Here is a 15903-nt window from a genome sequence, read left to right as displayed (position 1 = left end):
TCTCGAACCGAGCCAGCTAGCGAGCCAAAATTAGCCCGAGCCGAGTTGTTTCTTCGGCTCGTCAGAACTGCGAGAACTGAGCTAACAACGTCAAATATACTATTATACTATATTATTATTATTATGTTTTGAACTATTTTATTAAATTTCTTGAATTTGATACGTGATACACTTATATTGTAGTCTAAAAAAATATTATACATAATTTTTTATTTTATATATAATAAAAAATATATAATTTATACTCTAAACATGATTTAGTGTGAGTCTCGCGAGCCGTTACCGAGCCGATTCTCTCAGTCAAGCTGCAACATAACCGAGCCGAGCCTAGCTCGCCTCGTAGCTGCACCAAGCCGCGTCGGGCTCGGCTCAGCTCGTTTCCATCCCTATTTGAGTTTATTGCTGCCGCCGTCTTAAACCTTCCGTCCCTTCCTTGTTCGTAGGGCACAAAACGAACTAAATTTTTGCCATTCTAGCAATGTTCTTGTAAAGCTTTTCCATAGTTGCATTGACAGCAGGTTCTTCGGAACATATATCATGTCCAAGTTTTTCATAATAAAGTTATCTCCAGCAGCTTTTAGGACATGTACAATATAGATACCACGGCACGGTCCTCCAAGTATAAAACACACCTAAGACACAGTTCAGTACAAAAAGACATATCTAAAATCTTACATCTTAATTAATGTTTCAAATTCATCGTATTAAATGGTGACTGATCCATTGTGCACTTGTATACACTGCAGGTTCACACCGTTGTTTTCTGACTTTATACTGCTGTTCAGAGTAGCGCATTGCTGAACAAACTGAACCTCCGAACCTCAAACTGAATTACTCACTTTGCTGAATAAACTGATGAGGATCTAGACAACAGTTTCAGAATGCTACAGTATTTTCAGAGTAGCGCTTGAGATGCAGATATGGTAAAATCAAAGGGGTGAACTAGAGAAGTTGCTTTGGCATGTTGTGGGAAAAGAAATGATGTTACAGTTCACATTCAGGTGCAGAAAATTAAGGTAACGAGAGAGCCCAGAGGTCTGCAGAGGGCAGAGGCTGATGAAAATGCATCAGAGGAGAGTGAAAATGCATTCAGACACAGATAATAATTAAAACCAATAATTAGATGTATCACATAGAGGTTTCAACATAAATGTATCACATAGCTGATAAATTTTGCAATATGAAATATACATATATGATTGATCTAATGTCCATCGTATCGTTGCCATACTTCACTAATCAGAGGATAGTGAAGTGTGTGCCGGCGGGGGAGGGGGTTCGGGAGGGGATGTTGTTGCCAGCAGCAAGGGGAACGTGAATGGGGAATCTCGCGGTGGGGGAGGGCATCTGGAAGAGAGGGGTAACGGCAGTTGGACGTGGAGCCGGAAGGGATGGCGGCGGCGACGGCCGGGTGACGAACGGGAGAACCTGTTTTTTTTTATTCATGGCAAAACGGATGGATGAGACTAGTGATGCAAAAGTGATGACCAAACAGATGAACGGGAGCACCGAATGCCGAAGAGACGACCAGCGTTGTACAACGAAGCGACAACATCGTATCTTTGCCTCGAGCCATGCGCGAGGAACGGTGGCTTCGCCAAGGATCGAGTCTTCGGAAATTTTACAGTTACCTCCCTAGACACGGTATAAGACACGCCGTGTTAAACAACGCTGTACATACCCTTATATTTCATCTTCTACTCCAAACTCTATGGTGTAAACGGTGCTGCAACAACGACGTAACGTAATGGCATAGACCTAGACCGGCAGCTATCGGCCCACCCATCTCGACCGAGCGGTCCTACATGAACATGTGGCGCCGCGGCCCGGGAGCAGGCCGTAGTCTGTGTGGGCTTGAGCGCGTGCTGTTGCTGAAAGGCCCAAGCGAACAAGCAAAAGGGAGGGACAGCCCACGCGGATCGGTGTGCGTGGCTCCGCGCTCCCTTCCGCCGCCAGTCCGCCGGCTCAACTCCAGCCGCCGCGTGCCCCTCCTCTCCCCACCCGATGCGGGCCCTCGCGCGCGCCGCGTCGCTGCTCCGCCGCGCCGCGGGGTCCGCGCCTACTACGGCGTCGCTGTACCATCCGCCGCGGAACGTAGGCCCTTGCCTCGTGAAGGTCTGGACCCCTCCCTCCTTCCCCATGTCCTCGGTGCGGCGTATCGCAAACCCACTCGACTGATTCGACAAAAGGGATTAACAAATCTAGGTGGTTCTAGAATCCAGAGGGATTCGGGTGGGCCGGAGCCGCGACTGTTTGTGGGCAAGTGTTAAGCAGCAGCTGCTCTTGCGTTCGGATGCTTGGTCTCTTGTAGAATGGGAAATGGGCCTGCTTCAGGCTGGAGTTGTGGTTTAGGTGCAGCATTGCTCATCCACTTGCCTGAATCCTGATTCGTAGGAAAAAAAAAGAGTATTCAAGCTTGATTGAAATCTAGTGGTTTAGCAAACATCTGATGATTTCACTCAACTGCAATTATGTTCACTCTTGAGGATTGTGCTAGTTTGCGTATTTACAAGGATCGCTCAATGCCAAGGCTTGTGATGGGAAGCGAAAGTATAGTCCCTTTTCAATCTAAGCACGCGCACACACACAGGTGTCAATTTTGTGTCTGGTGCCTTGCTTGAGAAACATCTAGCACATCCAGCTACGAATTTGCTACATTAGTTGTGGTAATAGGTGGCAATCCTGTTTTTCAGTTGAACATTAATCCAATTGCTTCTTCCATTCATTCCGTTACTTGTGCGGCTAGTCCTGTAAATTTGTCTGTTTACCTCATGCTGCATTCAGTTGCCATTCAACAAGGCCTTCGGGGACAAGATATTTTACATCTGGCTTTATTATCAAACTTTATATCTGAATATATCTTGGATTAGTGGATTACATGTGATGACAGATGCTTTACCTGCCCCCTAAAACTTGCTCTGCTCATTGTCTTTCTGTTCCTGTTTTTCCTTTTGCTTTGCTGAACCCAAACCTGTTTTATTTCGTTCTTGTTAACGGAAATGGCGACAGCCTTGCTTTGAAACATGCGCTGGAAAGCTACAACTATTACATCCTCCAATCTTCTGTAGTTTTTTTCATTAACTTATTTGACAGGAATGCATAAATCATATTTGTCCTGTTAGCATTTTGGGTATCAAGATTTCAACATAGAAGTTTTATTATATTTTTGCCAAGATCTAACTTGTTGCACCCAATCATCTGTTAAGAAATCTTTATCCTTTCTCTGTTTGAAAATGTGTTTTTTGTATATTTGATTGCACGTGAGTTCTGCATTGACCTTTTGTTTTAAATACTTGTTCCATTTCCAGAATCTGCCAGGTTTCTTTTTCAATGGGTATTCTACTCTTTTGGCTCCACCAAATGAAGTGTTGATTCCACCAGAACTCCTTTCTAGCAGGACTGTGTGGACACCAGATCGGGAGCTTGGTGAGTTCTCCCCTATGGACTAATTTCAAATCACCATTTTAGTGGATTTGTCTCAACACTAGTCTTCTGAATTTTCTTTTAACGACAAATGATATATCATATGACTTACCATTTTATCTTTTGCCAGCTAAAGCTTTGGTTACTGTTTCTTATCTAACCAGACCAAAATTCATGAATGAAACTTCACTTCTGCAGTATTGCAATTATTTATGAATAATGTTGATTTTATTTTGAATTAAGAATATGCTGGATTTTAATTCCTCTGGCTTGTTATAATATTGCAGGGCAGTATGAAGACCTGGTAGCTAGGGTCACAAACTTCCATAATGAGGACAAGGGCTTCATGGTTTTGGATGGCGATGTTTTTGATGTTCCAATTAGGAAGGACATTGTTCACCGAGTAGTAAGGTGGCAGCTTGCTAAAAGACAGCAGGTGCACCAATAGGATCACTTAATATTTTTTTACTTGGCCTTCACTTATGGAAATCTTGGACTGATGCATATCATCTTGACAAAATGACAGTTTTGTATTCTAATAAATTAGGCCCTTCTTTGTCTTTACAGGGGACACACTCAACTAAAACTATCAGTGAAGTTAGTGGCACTGGAAGAAAGCCTTACCCGCAAAAAGGAACCGGAAAAGCACGACATGGAACACTGCGCGGTGCCCAGGTTAGTTATTATATTTGCGTGAATAATATACATATATTCATATTGAGATTGCTTGAAACATACTACCCAGTTTGGAGTTCAGTCAACTAATTTATGAACATAACAGTTTCGTGGTGGTGCAACCATGCATGGGCCTAAACCTCGAAGCCATGCAATCAAGCTGCAGAAGAAAGTACGGCGGCTGGGGCTTAAGATTGCCTTGTCTGCTCGAACTGCTGAGGGGAAGGTATTTGCTACCTACTAAATTAATGTTTATGTGCTTTATGTGCTCATTTTTGGTTAATAAATGTTACTATATCTACGAAATTATTACTGGCAAATGAATTTCTATACTTAATCATAGTTTAATAGAGTGACCTTCGAAGAAACATGCTCACTACATGGGTTTTGTTTTACAATTTTTCACAAAATGACATTTTTATAAATGTTATAATTGAACTCATTTTTAATACCTTGACCTTCTAGGTCCGCCTTAGTCTTTAGGATGATAAGTTGATGACCAGATGTGTAGTTATCTTGTAAATAAGTATGAGCTGATAAGTGTCGATTAATGTCATATATTTGGTGCCCTGTGTCCTGTTGTTCCCATTGCATATTTATCCTGAATTTGTATATGAACAGGCTGTTCTCTTAGATGGGGCATTACAATCATCTTACATTCCTAGAATCATGTTTTCACGACAGGTTCAATTGTTGCCAGATTTTACTGTGAGCTGACTCTGTTTTCCTCCTTTCCTGAACTGCATTGTTGTTTACTAAATCTATTTAGCGGTATGACAGCATGTTTGTTTTACACAATGTTTTCTGGTGTGGCTCTTAGGTCATTCTTAGTGGAAGATTTCATATTGATGTTTCCAATAGTGCCACATATGCGATAGTGTATTGAAATGGTGAATGAAATGGTCCAGTGTTATTAAGTTGTCCAATGTCGATTAATTGGACTGATTGGTTCTATGGCTCTGATTATGTCCACCAACTTGATTTGTTCGACGAGATTCCATTTTGACTGACTAACCATTGCAATCGCGAGTAGTCATCTGATTAGGATGGAAAAGGACTAGCTTTCATGTTGTGCATTGGGCTGCCTAGCAACTGGGCTTCGGCGAGCTGGTCGGCTGGTCATTTGGCCTATTAGGTTTTTAGAATACATACCTATCCAGAGTAACCCAGGAGCAGGAGTGTGCTTCTCCACTGTCCAGCCACTGCCATGCCACCCAGAGATCGCCGCTGCCCAGGAGATTGCAGGTTGCAGCCATATCCCTGACGGGGCTGGATCCGGATCTCTTCCACAAATCTCCATTAGCTTCGATTGTTGCAGGGTACCTGTGTGCCTCCGCTAAGCGCGCGCAACCATTGCTGGAGCAAACAGCGCCTGATTCTGCCGCTGCCCACCAGATTCCTTATTTCATCCTGAAGATGAGCTCCTCCTGTAGTCCTCCAATCATCCTCCATTTTCTTGGTGCGTGTGCATTTGATTTGTGCTACACTGCTATGCACCTCTGTGACTCTGCCTTGGTCTAGCGCTGCTGTTGCTCTAGCTCTACTGCTGTTGCTGTTCTTGCCTCATGCTCGATGCTACTACTCTCTGTTATGCTTAGTGCTTACATAGTACATGCACCTATGTGGCTGTCTCAGAAGAATGTGTCCTAGTGCTTTACACTCTTGTTGCTTGCTTTATACTATATGCTATATGGTATACCAGTCCTGGAATATATAGGACGACTATCCATGTGATTGCTTGCAGTATGGTGGTAGCCTGACCTGGCTTGGCCGGTACGTGAGAAGCCAAGCTCCCTGTGCCTAGGCTAGGTCCATGCGGAAGCTTTTGTTTGGTTGTTTGCATTAGTGTATTCAAGCTAGATACAACTAGTGTTTGGTTGTCTGTATTAGAACAAAGATCAAATAAATATAAAATAAGTAAATCTTTAGTATTTATAATTTATATAACAAATGTGTTCTAGAATTGTTTGTAAAAACGTTAAGAACATATATCTGAAATCGGTTGGTTGGATATTTGAATTAAGAGATATGGTAAAAAAATCTAAAGCAAAAATGTTCTTGGATTCCGTGCTGCTGCATGCGGTCCACCTGCATCTGCTTGCCGCTGGCGACCGTAGCTAGGGAGCCTGGCCCGATCGCCTGTTTACACCTGCACAGCCTGCATGTGTTGAAACAGTGAACCAAACATCCCATGCTCTAATGCTCCGCTGGTGCAGCTGCTCGCAAGAAGCAGCGAACCAATCACATGGTATATGGACAACTAGAACCAACTAATTGTGATTCACCATCTGGTCGGTCCCCATGGTGACTAGGTCAACTGCATGATTTGATAACATTGAAATGGTCTATGCAATGTAATGTTTCATTTTGCTATTTGATAGGCAGTACACGCAAGAGACAAGTTGTATTGTAAACAGTGTAGACATAGTTTCATCTCTCTAAATTAATCCCTTGCCACATGATGAGAAAAGGCTGACATGACACTATTTAATGAGAATGAAACTCCCATTGAGAGTGGCCTTATGAATCCTCTTGCATTCTGTCAAAAGCGTACTCCGTATGCACTAATATTTAATTGTTCATGTTTAGCATAGCCCATAGCTTTTACGGACTTAATCAACATCAACTTAGTTTACTAGGATCATGTTTGCACAAAAAGTTGAATTGTTATTTACTAGAAAACGTAAGTACAAACTGACATTATTTCCCTGCTTTCCTTAAAGTTAACTGTCAAAAACAATGTGGGCATATGATATTATGTGCTTGTTTTATCTACATTCTTTGACGTGGTTATAAAATTTTAGTCTGCACACATCCAGAGCATTCTTGAGCTTTTCTGTCCTGCAGGAAACAAACCCCTAAGGGCTAGTTTGACAACTCCATTTTCCCAAGAGATTCCCATTTTCTCAAGGGAAAATGAACTAATTTACCTTGGGAAAATGGAATCCCTTGGAAAAATGGGGTTGCCAAACTAGCCCTAAGAATTTCATTGTTTGCTTTAAAATTTACTGGTCCATGTTTTTTCTCTGTATAGCTCTTGATCTTTGAGGACTTGGAAGTTCCTAGCCACAAGACGAAAAACATTGTGCAATACATTAGACAGATGGATGACTCAAAGAAGGTTCTGTTGGTGGATGGAGGCGACATTGATAAGAAGCTAAAGCTGGCCACTCAAAACCTTCACTACGTTAACGTACTTCCTTCCATTGTAAGTTCTATGATTTCAGTGCTTGAGTGGTCAAACTAAGTTCTGTTTGCTTGGAATGGCCCTTTTTTCTGGTTAAAAAAAAACCCACTCCGCCTTCATGAAACGCAGGGCCTCAACGTCTACAGTATCCTCCAGCATGACACCCTTGTAATGACTCGGGCCGCTATCAACAGAATCGTCGAGCGGATGCATACCCCCATCAACCGCTAGCAAGGAGGGTTTCTGAGTCGCACCACTGCTTCTTACAGCCAGCAACCTGTGCTTTTTCGTTCCCTGTTAAAGCTCGAAGGTTTCCTGTTATCTTGGTGCTAACATGGAGCTGCAACGTGAGCTGTTTATTTTCTGTCAGACTGGAGGTACCGACCGAGGTAGGAGGGAAATGTTGTGGCCTTTTGTAAGCAGGTCATTGGATGTTTATTTTAGATTATTTTTTGGCGTTTTACCCACACTACCCTTGAAACTTAGTGAGTTCTTATCCAGCAAATAAGATTATGTAATCCTGGATTATATAGGTCCAAAGCTTGGGACAGCAATTTGTTTAGAGTCCTGTATAATCTAGCTGTCACGTCGCAGGACTCACGTGGAGAAAGATGAAGGGATTTGCATCGTTTAGGGTTTAGTAAGTGGCAGCGGATTCTGTATTTACTTGGATTTGGTCCATTTTCATAGAAGTTGGCTGAAAACGAAAGGTTTGGTTGGCAGAAGCCAATTCTAAGAGACATAAGCTAAAACAAATAGGCCCATCATCCATATTAAATAAGCTAGATTGTATATTTTTAGAAGCAAACAAATAGGCCCTATTTTAATCTAAAATTTTACTGTCTACGCTGTAAATCTCGCCGCACCTTGATTTCGGTCCGTCCGTCGCAGCCGAAGTATGAATTTGATGTTTTTTAAGGTCCAAACAAGCACAACAACTCTATTTTGTCACGCCAACAAAAAAAAAATCGCGGCAATCTTTCCATGCAAGTGTGTAACGGTAGACTGCTTCCACTTCTTTCCACATTAGCACAACGTGTTTTTGCTTCGCTGCGGCGCAGAGTGATTTTGCTACGCTACGTGGCTTGACATGGACAGAAATTTTAGACGCAAAAAATGAGATCTGAATGGATTATCTTTGAAATATGATTTGAGAAAAGGTTGGGGAAAAAGAGAAATTACCGGACCGACTGACCGTGAGGAACGCGGGGTAGCCCGTACTTGAGACCCAGACCCAGGCACCCAGCCAAACCAATCCGTCTGACCGTCTTGGAGTTAAAAGAAAAAAAAAGTCCAATCCGCAAGCTAACGTGACGACCATTGCCGGGGCCCCGGGGCCGGTGGCGCCGCGTCCGGTCTCCCTCGCCGGCTTGGCGCGTGGACCATAGCGCGTGCGGCTCCATCGCACGAGTCCTTGTATTGGCAATCTGCCGATGTTCCCTCTGGACTGGAAGCCTGTTTGAATTGCACCTTCCACCGCTGCACTCCCTGCCGTGCCCCGACTTGCGACCACAGTCCACAGGTAGGTACGGTAGCAACCGCCCGTGTCGGTGTAGCTACTACGCATTTACTGGTACGTGGAGGAGGTTCAGGTTCCAAAATCGGGCGAACCAAGCCGTGGCTGGCTCACGAACGCCGCGTGCGTTCCTGGCTGGCTTCCTGCCTGCCCCACCCCCACCCCAACGCAACGGTCTGGTCTTAAACACTCAGACCCAGACGCCACATCAACTCCCACGACACCTCCCCGAAAAAGTCTCTTGCCCGCGCACGCGCACGTCTCCCCAAACGGCTACTTGAACTTGACCGACTCCCCGAGCTCTCCCCTGCCCCTCCACCGTAGCTCGCGAACCGCCGCGCCATGCCGCCCAAGCGCGCGTGCCGCCTGGCGCTGCTGGCCGCGGCGGCGGCGTACCTCCTCTTCCTCCTCCTCTTCGAGCTGCCCTCCTTCTCCGTCTCCACCGCGTCTCCCCGCCTCGCCCAGGCCGCCACGCGCCGCGAGCTCCTCCGCGCCTCCTCCGCGCGCTCCCCGCTCCGCCCCCGCACCAGCGCCCCGCTCGCCGTCTCCTCCGTCCGCGTCCACCGCCGCGCCACCAGCTCCTCCTCCTCCGCCTCCGCCGCCGCCGCCATATCATCCATCGACGCCTCGGCCGCCGCCGCCTTCGCCGCCGCGGCGCCGCACCTCGCGCGCCTCCTCTCCGCCCCCGCTCCCCCGTCCTCCGCCCCTTCGCCGTCCCCGACCGCGGCCGCCTCGGCCTCCTGCCCCGCGACGGTCTCGGCGCCGAGGGACCAGCTCGCGAGCGGCGCGGGAGTCGCGGTGGACCTGCCGTGCGGGATGGCGGTGGGGTCGCGCCTCACAGTGGTGGCGCGGCCGCGCGCCGCGCGCCCGGAGGTCGCGGGAGCGGGGGACGGGGCCGCGCCGCCGGTCATGGTGTCGCAGTTCATGCTCGAGCTCCTTGGCACCAAGGCGGTGCAGGGGGAGGAGCCGCCCAGGATACTCCACTTCAACCCCAGGATCCGCGGGGACTTCAGCGCCCGCCCCGTCATCGAGCTCAACACTTGCTACCGGATGCAGTGGGCGCAGCCGCAGCGGTGCGAGGGGTGGCAGTCACGCCCGGACGACGACACTGGTGAGCTCCTCCGCTGCTATCGCGTCCAGTCCATTCGTTTGTGTACTACTCTATTCCATCGCGTCGTTGGGTAGGAATTAGAAACTACCTTTCGTCTGAACCTGGTACATATTCCTTCGTCTTCGAGAATGTAGTACCTTGGGATTTGGAAAGTCAGCTTGCTAAATTGTCTCCAAAATAACCTCAAGTTATATTATTATTGACTTCTCAGTTGATGGGGAACTGAAGTGTGACGAATGGATTCGTGATGGTAACAACGAGACACAAGAATCACGGATGAAACGGTGGCTGAACCGTTTGATTGGTAGGCCGAAAGTCAATCGGCCATACCCATTTGCGGAGGGCAAGCGATTTGTTTTGGTCATAACAGCTGGTTTGGAGGGCTACCATGTCAATGTTGATGGCCGGCATGTCACGTCATTCCCTTACCGCACCGTGAGTGTGTTATGGAACTGTTGTAAGCACTTTTCTCGGTGATATCTCAAGATTTAATTTTCTAATGTTGCTCAATGTTTGGCCCTTACAGGGCTACAATCTTGAGGATGCGACACAATTGTCTTTGAAAGGAGACATTGATGTCGAGTCCGTTTTGGCTGGTTCATTGCCCACTTCACCTCCTACTTCTGCAACAAGAAGTTACCTTGAGATGTCTAAACAGTGGAAGGCCTCACCCTTGCCAACTGAACCTGTTGAACTTTTTATTGGGATCCTGTCATCTGCTAACCATTTCGCCGAGCGTATGGCAGTTCGGAAATCATGGATGATTTCTACCAGGAGATCATCTGATGTTGTTGCGCGCTTCTTTGTTGCTCTGGTACCTTTCTACAACTGAATTATTAGTTTGATAGCAATTTTGTGCTCAAATCTAATGGTAAAGAAAACAATTCACAGAATGGAAGAAACGAGGTCAATGAAGAGCTGAAGAAGGAAGCAGATTACTTTGGGGACATTGTTATAGTTCCATTCATGGATAACTATGACCTTGTTATTCTAAAAACTATCGCCATCGTTGAGTATGGGGTGAGTAATTTGGGTTTTGTGTGAATGGATTTATTTTAGTTCCTTTATCATGCATCAAGAAGAATAAACCTAGCGCAGTGGTGAGAAGTCTTTCCATTGAACCAAAATTCTGGGTTCAACATAGCCTCTCTGCAAAAATGCAGGGATAAGGTTTGCTTCGGTTATTCCTTCCCACAATCCCATTCATGTGGGAGCCGCTAGCACTGGGTCTGTCCCTCTATCATGCATTAGTATGATTTGCATAATTCATCATGACATTGCAACTGTTTTTCAGGTGATGGTTGTTCCTGCAAAGCACATAATGAAATGTGACGATGATACGTTTGTCAGAATTGAATCTGTATTGGATCAAGTAAACAAGGTCCCACGTGGAAAGAGCATTTATATGGGAAATATAAACTACTACCACAGACCCTTAAGATCTGGGAAATGGTCTGTCACATATGAGGTAAGACTTTTTCTGTACAGTTAAAGAGCTGTCGCATGTAGTACATTATGCCGCTCCTTAAAAAGGCTAAAAGAAACCCATTCAGATGACCATCCCTTAATGCTAGGTTTACAGAATTAGCATACATTCAGTATGTTAGTAGTTAGGTCATCAGGTGTGAGCCCTTTTGAGTCTCATGAATATGATTTACCTTTTACAAATATGATATGATATGTTAAAGAAATGAAAGCAGCACCTTTTAGCACAATATTTCGGACAGTATTGTGACCCTATATATTTCCTACCAAACTTAATTTATTAAGTTATTTTTGTCTTACATTTCAGTTTAGTGGTTCGATACCACATTTACGCTACACAAATCTGATCTTGTTTCTGTGTTCCTATCAGGAATGGCCAGACGAAGTGTATCCTCCTTATGCTAATGGGCCTGGCTATGTCATTTCATCGGATATTGCTCAATATATTTTATCCGAGTTTGATAATAAGACATTAAGAGTAAGTACAGCAGTCATGCCCTTTCTCTATCTCTAGTCATTGGATACAGCAATAACGGGTTTTTTTTGAATCATTGGATACAGCAATATCTCTAGACATTAAGAGTAATTTCTAATGGCTACGTTTTTTGTGATGCAGTTATTCAAGATGGAAGATGTTAGTATGGGCACGTGGGTTGAGAAGTTCCATACGACTCGTCAGCCTGTAGAGTATTTGCATGATGTCAGGTTCTACCAACCTGGTTGCTTTGATGGTTATTTCACCGCACACTACCAGTCACCACAACACATGATCTGTCTGTGGAGAAAGTTGCAAGCTGGGAGCGCTCAATGCTGCAACGTAAGATGACAGTGGACAGCACCGGGATAAGTATAACGGAGAACTCACTAATCATCGAGACATAACACAGAGGATACTGCACTTGTACTGTCTGCTGGACCTTGCGACCATTCGTTCATTCTTTGGTCAGTAGTTGATTCAGCTGCTGATGCTAACACTGGAGATCCATGTTCTTAGGGTACTGTCTATCATATTTACAAGAGAAATTCATTGTTTTCGTTCATCTGAGTCCTGAGTCTTGACCCTTGGAGCATCTGAGTTCTGAGTCTTATTATCAAACTCGGATAAAATATATTGAGCAATATATTTTATGCTAATGAGTACTGTCTCTGTACAAGTGATAGGCCATCTGAGTTGAGTCTTGACCCTTGGAGAACATGGCTGTTGAAATGTTACATGAAAAGTCTTCAGCGACCGGGTGCATCGCGAAGTCGTCGTAGCTTGTCGACGGCAGAAAACTCAAATCGTTATTCAGCAGTGAATCTGACTTTTATTCTAACCATCATATATCCACCGACTATTCTCATCCATATTTGAGGCTATAGAGTAAAGCAATATACAATAATGAGTGTTTTATATTGTCCATAGATAATGATATATTCTAAACTCACTCAAGAGTAGGGGTGGTGAAGGACTCTAGATTATGTACTATAAAATGTAAGTATTGGATTTAATTAGGATCGGACTCTATTTCTATTTGTTTCTTTAACTAAAATTAATTAAGTACTAAAACAAATTGTAAATAAATATCTAGATCATAATCTATTACCAACCCTACTCAAAAGTGACTGACACATTGTTGATCTATGACGAGCCTATATGGTGCAAATGAAATTTCGACAACATAATATTATTGTTCTTGATAGTCGCCTAGAGGGGGGTGAATAGGGCGAAAAACAATTATAAACACAACTACAAGCCGGGTTAGCGTTAGTAATAAAGAAGCGAGTCCGCGAGAGAGGGCGCAAAACAAATCCCAAGCGAATAAGCAAGTGAGACACGGAGATTTGTTTTACCGAGGTTCGGTTCTTGCAAACCTACTCCCCGTTGAGGAGGCCACAAAGGTCGGGTCTCTTTCAACCCTTCCCTCTCTCAAACGATCCACGGATCGAGTGAGCTTTCTCTTCTCAATCACTTGGAACACAAAGTTCCCGCAAGGACCACCACAAGATTGGTGTCTCTTGCCTCAATTACAAGTGAGTTTGATTGTAAAGAAAGGATCAAGGAAGAAGAAAGCAATCCAAGTGCAAGAGCTCGAAAGAACACAAGCAAATCACTCTCTCTAGTCACTATGGCGTTGTGTGGAAATTGGAGAGGATTTGATCTCTTTGGTGTGTCTAGAATTGAATGCTAGAGCTTCTTGTAGTAGTTGGGAAGTGGAAAACTTGGATGCAATGAATGGTGGGGTGGTTGGGGTATTTATAGCCCCAACCACCAAATATGGCCGTTGGGAGGTTGTCTGTTGGATGGCGCACCGGACAGTCCGGTGCACACCGGACAGCCCGGTGCCCCCTGCCACGTCATCACTGCCGTTGGATTCTGACCGTTGGAGCTTCTGACTTGTGGGACAGCCTGGGTGTCCGGTGCACACCGGACAGCTACTGTTCCTTGTCCGGTGTGCCGGAATGGGCGCGCCTGACATCTGCGTGCGCAGAGCGCGCATTAAATGCGCGGCAGAGAGCCATTGGCGCGGAGATAGCCGTTGCTCCGGAGTTGCACCGAACAGTCCGATGCACACCGGACAGTCCGGTGAATTATAGCGGACTAGCCGTTGGCGTTTCCCGAAGCTGGCGAGTTCCTGAGGCCGATCTCCCTTGGCGCACCGGACACTGTCCGGTGTACACCGGACAGTCCGGTGAATTATAGCGCGAGTGCCTCTAGAAATTCCCGAAGGTGGCGAGTTTGCGTTGGAGTCCTCTGGTGCACCGGACAGTGTCCGGTGTACACCGGACAGTCCGGTGCTCCCAGACCAGAGGGCCTTCGGTTCCCACTTTGCTCCTTTGTTGAATCCAAAACTTGGTCTTTTATTGGCTGAGTGTGAACCTTTTACACCTGTGTAATCTATACACTCGGGCAAACTTAGTTAGTCCAAATGTTTGTGTTGGGCAATTCAACCACCAAAATTAATTAGGGACTAGGTGTAAGCCTAATTCCCTTTCAATCTCCCCCTTTTTGGTGATTGATGCCAACACAAACCAAAGCAAATATGGAAGTGCATAATTGAACTAGTTTGCATAATGTAAGGGTAAAGGTTGCTTAGAATTGAGCCAATATAAATACTTACAAGATATGCATGGATTGTTTCTTTCTTATATAACATTTTGGACCACATTTGCACCACATGTTTTGTTTTTGCAAACTTTTTTTGTAAAATCCTTTTCAAAGTTCTTTTGCAAATAGTCAAAGGTGAATGAATAAGATTTTGCAAAGTATTTTCAAGATTTGAAATTTTCTCCCCCTGTTTCAAATGCTTCTCTTTGACTAAACAAAACTCCCCCTAAAAGAGATCCTCCTCTTAGTGTTCAAGAGGGTTTTGATATAACATTTTTGAAATACTACTTTCTCCCCCTTTTGAACACAATAGGATACCAATTGAAAACATTCAACACTGAGTTTTTGAAATTGGTGGTGGTGGTGCGGTCCTTTTGCTTTGGGCTCTTTTCTCCCCCTTTTTGGCATGAATCGCCAAAAACGGAATCATTAGAGCCCTGGAAGTGCTATCTTCCCCTTTGGTCATAAATAAATGAGTTAAGATTATACCAAAGGCGAAGTCCGGTCCTTTAGCTTTGGGCTCTTACTCTCTCCCAAAGATGAAGTCCTTTTCTTTGATGCTCATTTCTCCCCAAAGAATATAGAGTTGCTTGGAGTGATGGCGAAGTATGAGTTACGGAGTGGAAGCCTTTGTCTTCGCCGAAGACTCCAATTCCCTTTCAATATACCTATGACTTGGTTTGAAATAGACTTGAAAACACATTAGTCATAGCATATAAAAGAGACATGGTCAAAGGTATATAAAAGAGCAATGTGTGCAATTTTAACAAAAGAAGTTTCTAGAATCAAGAATATTGAGCTCATGCCTAAGTTTGTTAAAAGATTGTTCATCAAGAGGCTTGGTAAAGATATCGGCTAATTGATCTTTAGTATTGATGTAAGAAATCTCGATATCTCCCTTTTGTTGGTGATCTCTAAGAAAGTGATACCGAATGGCTATGTGCTTAGTGCGGCTATGCTCGACGGGATTGTCGGTCATTTTGATTGCACTCTCATTATCACATAGCAAAGGGACTTTGGTTAATTTGTAACCGTAGTCCCGCAGGGTTTGCCTCATCCAAAGCAATTGCGCGCAACAATGGCCTGCGGCAATATACTCGGCTTCGGCGGTGGAAAGAGCGACCGAATTTTGCTTCTTTGAAGCCCAAGACACCAAGGATCTTCCCAAGAACTGGCAGGTCCCCGATGTGCTCTTCCTATTGATTTTGCACCCCGCCCAATCGGCATCCGAATAACCAATCAAATCAAATGTGGATCCCCTAGGATACCAAAGCCCAAACTTAGGAGTATAAGCCAAATATCTCAAGATTCGTTTTACGGCCGTAAGGTGAGCTTCCTTAGGGTCGGCTTGGAATCTTGCACACATGCATACGGAAAGCATAATATCCGGTCGAGATGCACATAAATAGAGTAAAGAA

General features: G+C 44.9%; 2 protein-coding genes across 2 annotated transcripts; both read left to right on the top strand.

Moving 5' to 3' along the window:
* The first annotated feature begins 1947 nt into the window (after positions 1–1947).
* On the top strand, positions 1948–7856 carry LOC100280943 (50S ribosomal protein L4-like). The gene is made up of 7 exons (NM_001374362.1): positions 1948–2115; positions 3309–3426; positions 3711–3859; positions 3991–4098; positions 4205–4324; positions 7133–7306; positions 7415–7856. The coding sequence occupies exons 1-7, from the start codon at positions 2005–2007 to the stop codon at positions 7514–7516; spliced, it is 882 nt and encodes a 293-aa protein (NP_001361291.1). The 5' UTR covers positions 1948–2004; the 3' UTR covers positions 7517–7856.
* Positions 7857–9030: 1174 nt separating this feature from the next.
* On the top strand, positions 9031–12537 carry LOC103644199 (hydroxyproline O-galactosyltransferase GALT5). The gene is made up of 7 exons (XM_008667396.3): positions 9031–9912; positions 10124–10347; positions 10439–10726; positions 10804–10932; positions 11207–11380; positions 11768–11875; positions 12014–12537. The coding sequence occupies exons 1-7, from the start codon at positions 9144–9146 to the stop codon at positions 12221–12223; spliced, it is 1902 nt and encodes a 633-aa protein (XP_008665618.3). The 5' UTR covers positions 9031–9143; the 3' UTR covers positions 12224–12537.
* The last annotated feature ends 3366 nt before the right edge of the window (positions 12538–15903 follow it).

The sequence above is a fragment of the Zea mays genome, chromosome 1 (assembly GCF_902167145.1).
Source record: "Zea mays cultivar B73 chromosome 1, Zm-B73-REFERENCE-NAM-5.0, whole genome shotgun sequence".
In the NCBI taxonomy this organism is placed as follows: Eukaryota; Viridiplantae; Streptophyta; class Magnoliopsida; order Poales; family Poaceae; genus Zea; species Zea mays.
This window is presented reverse-complemented; position numbering and strand designations above follow the sequence as displayed.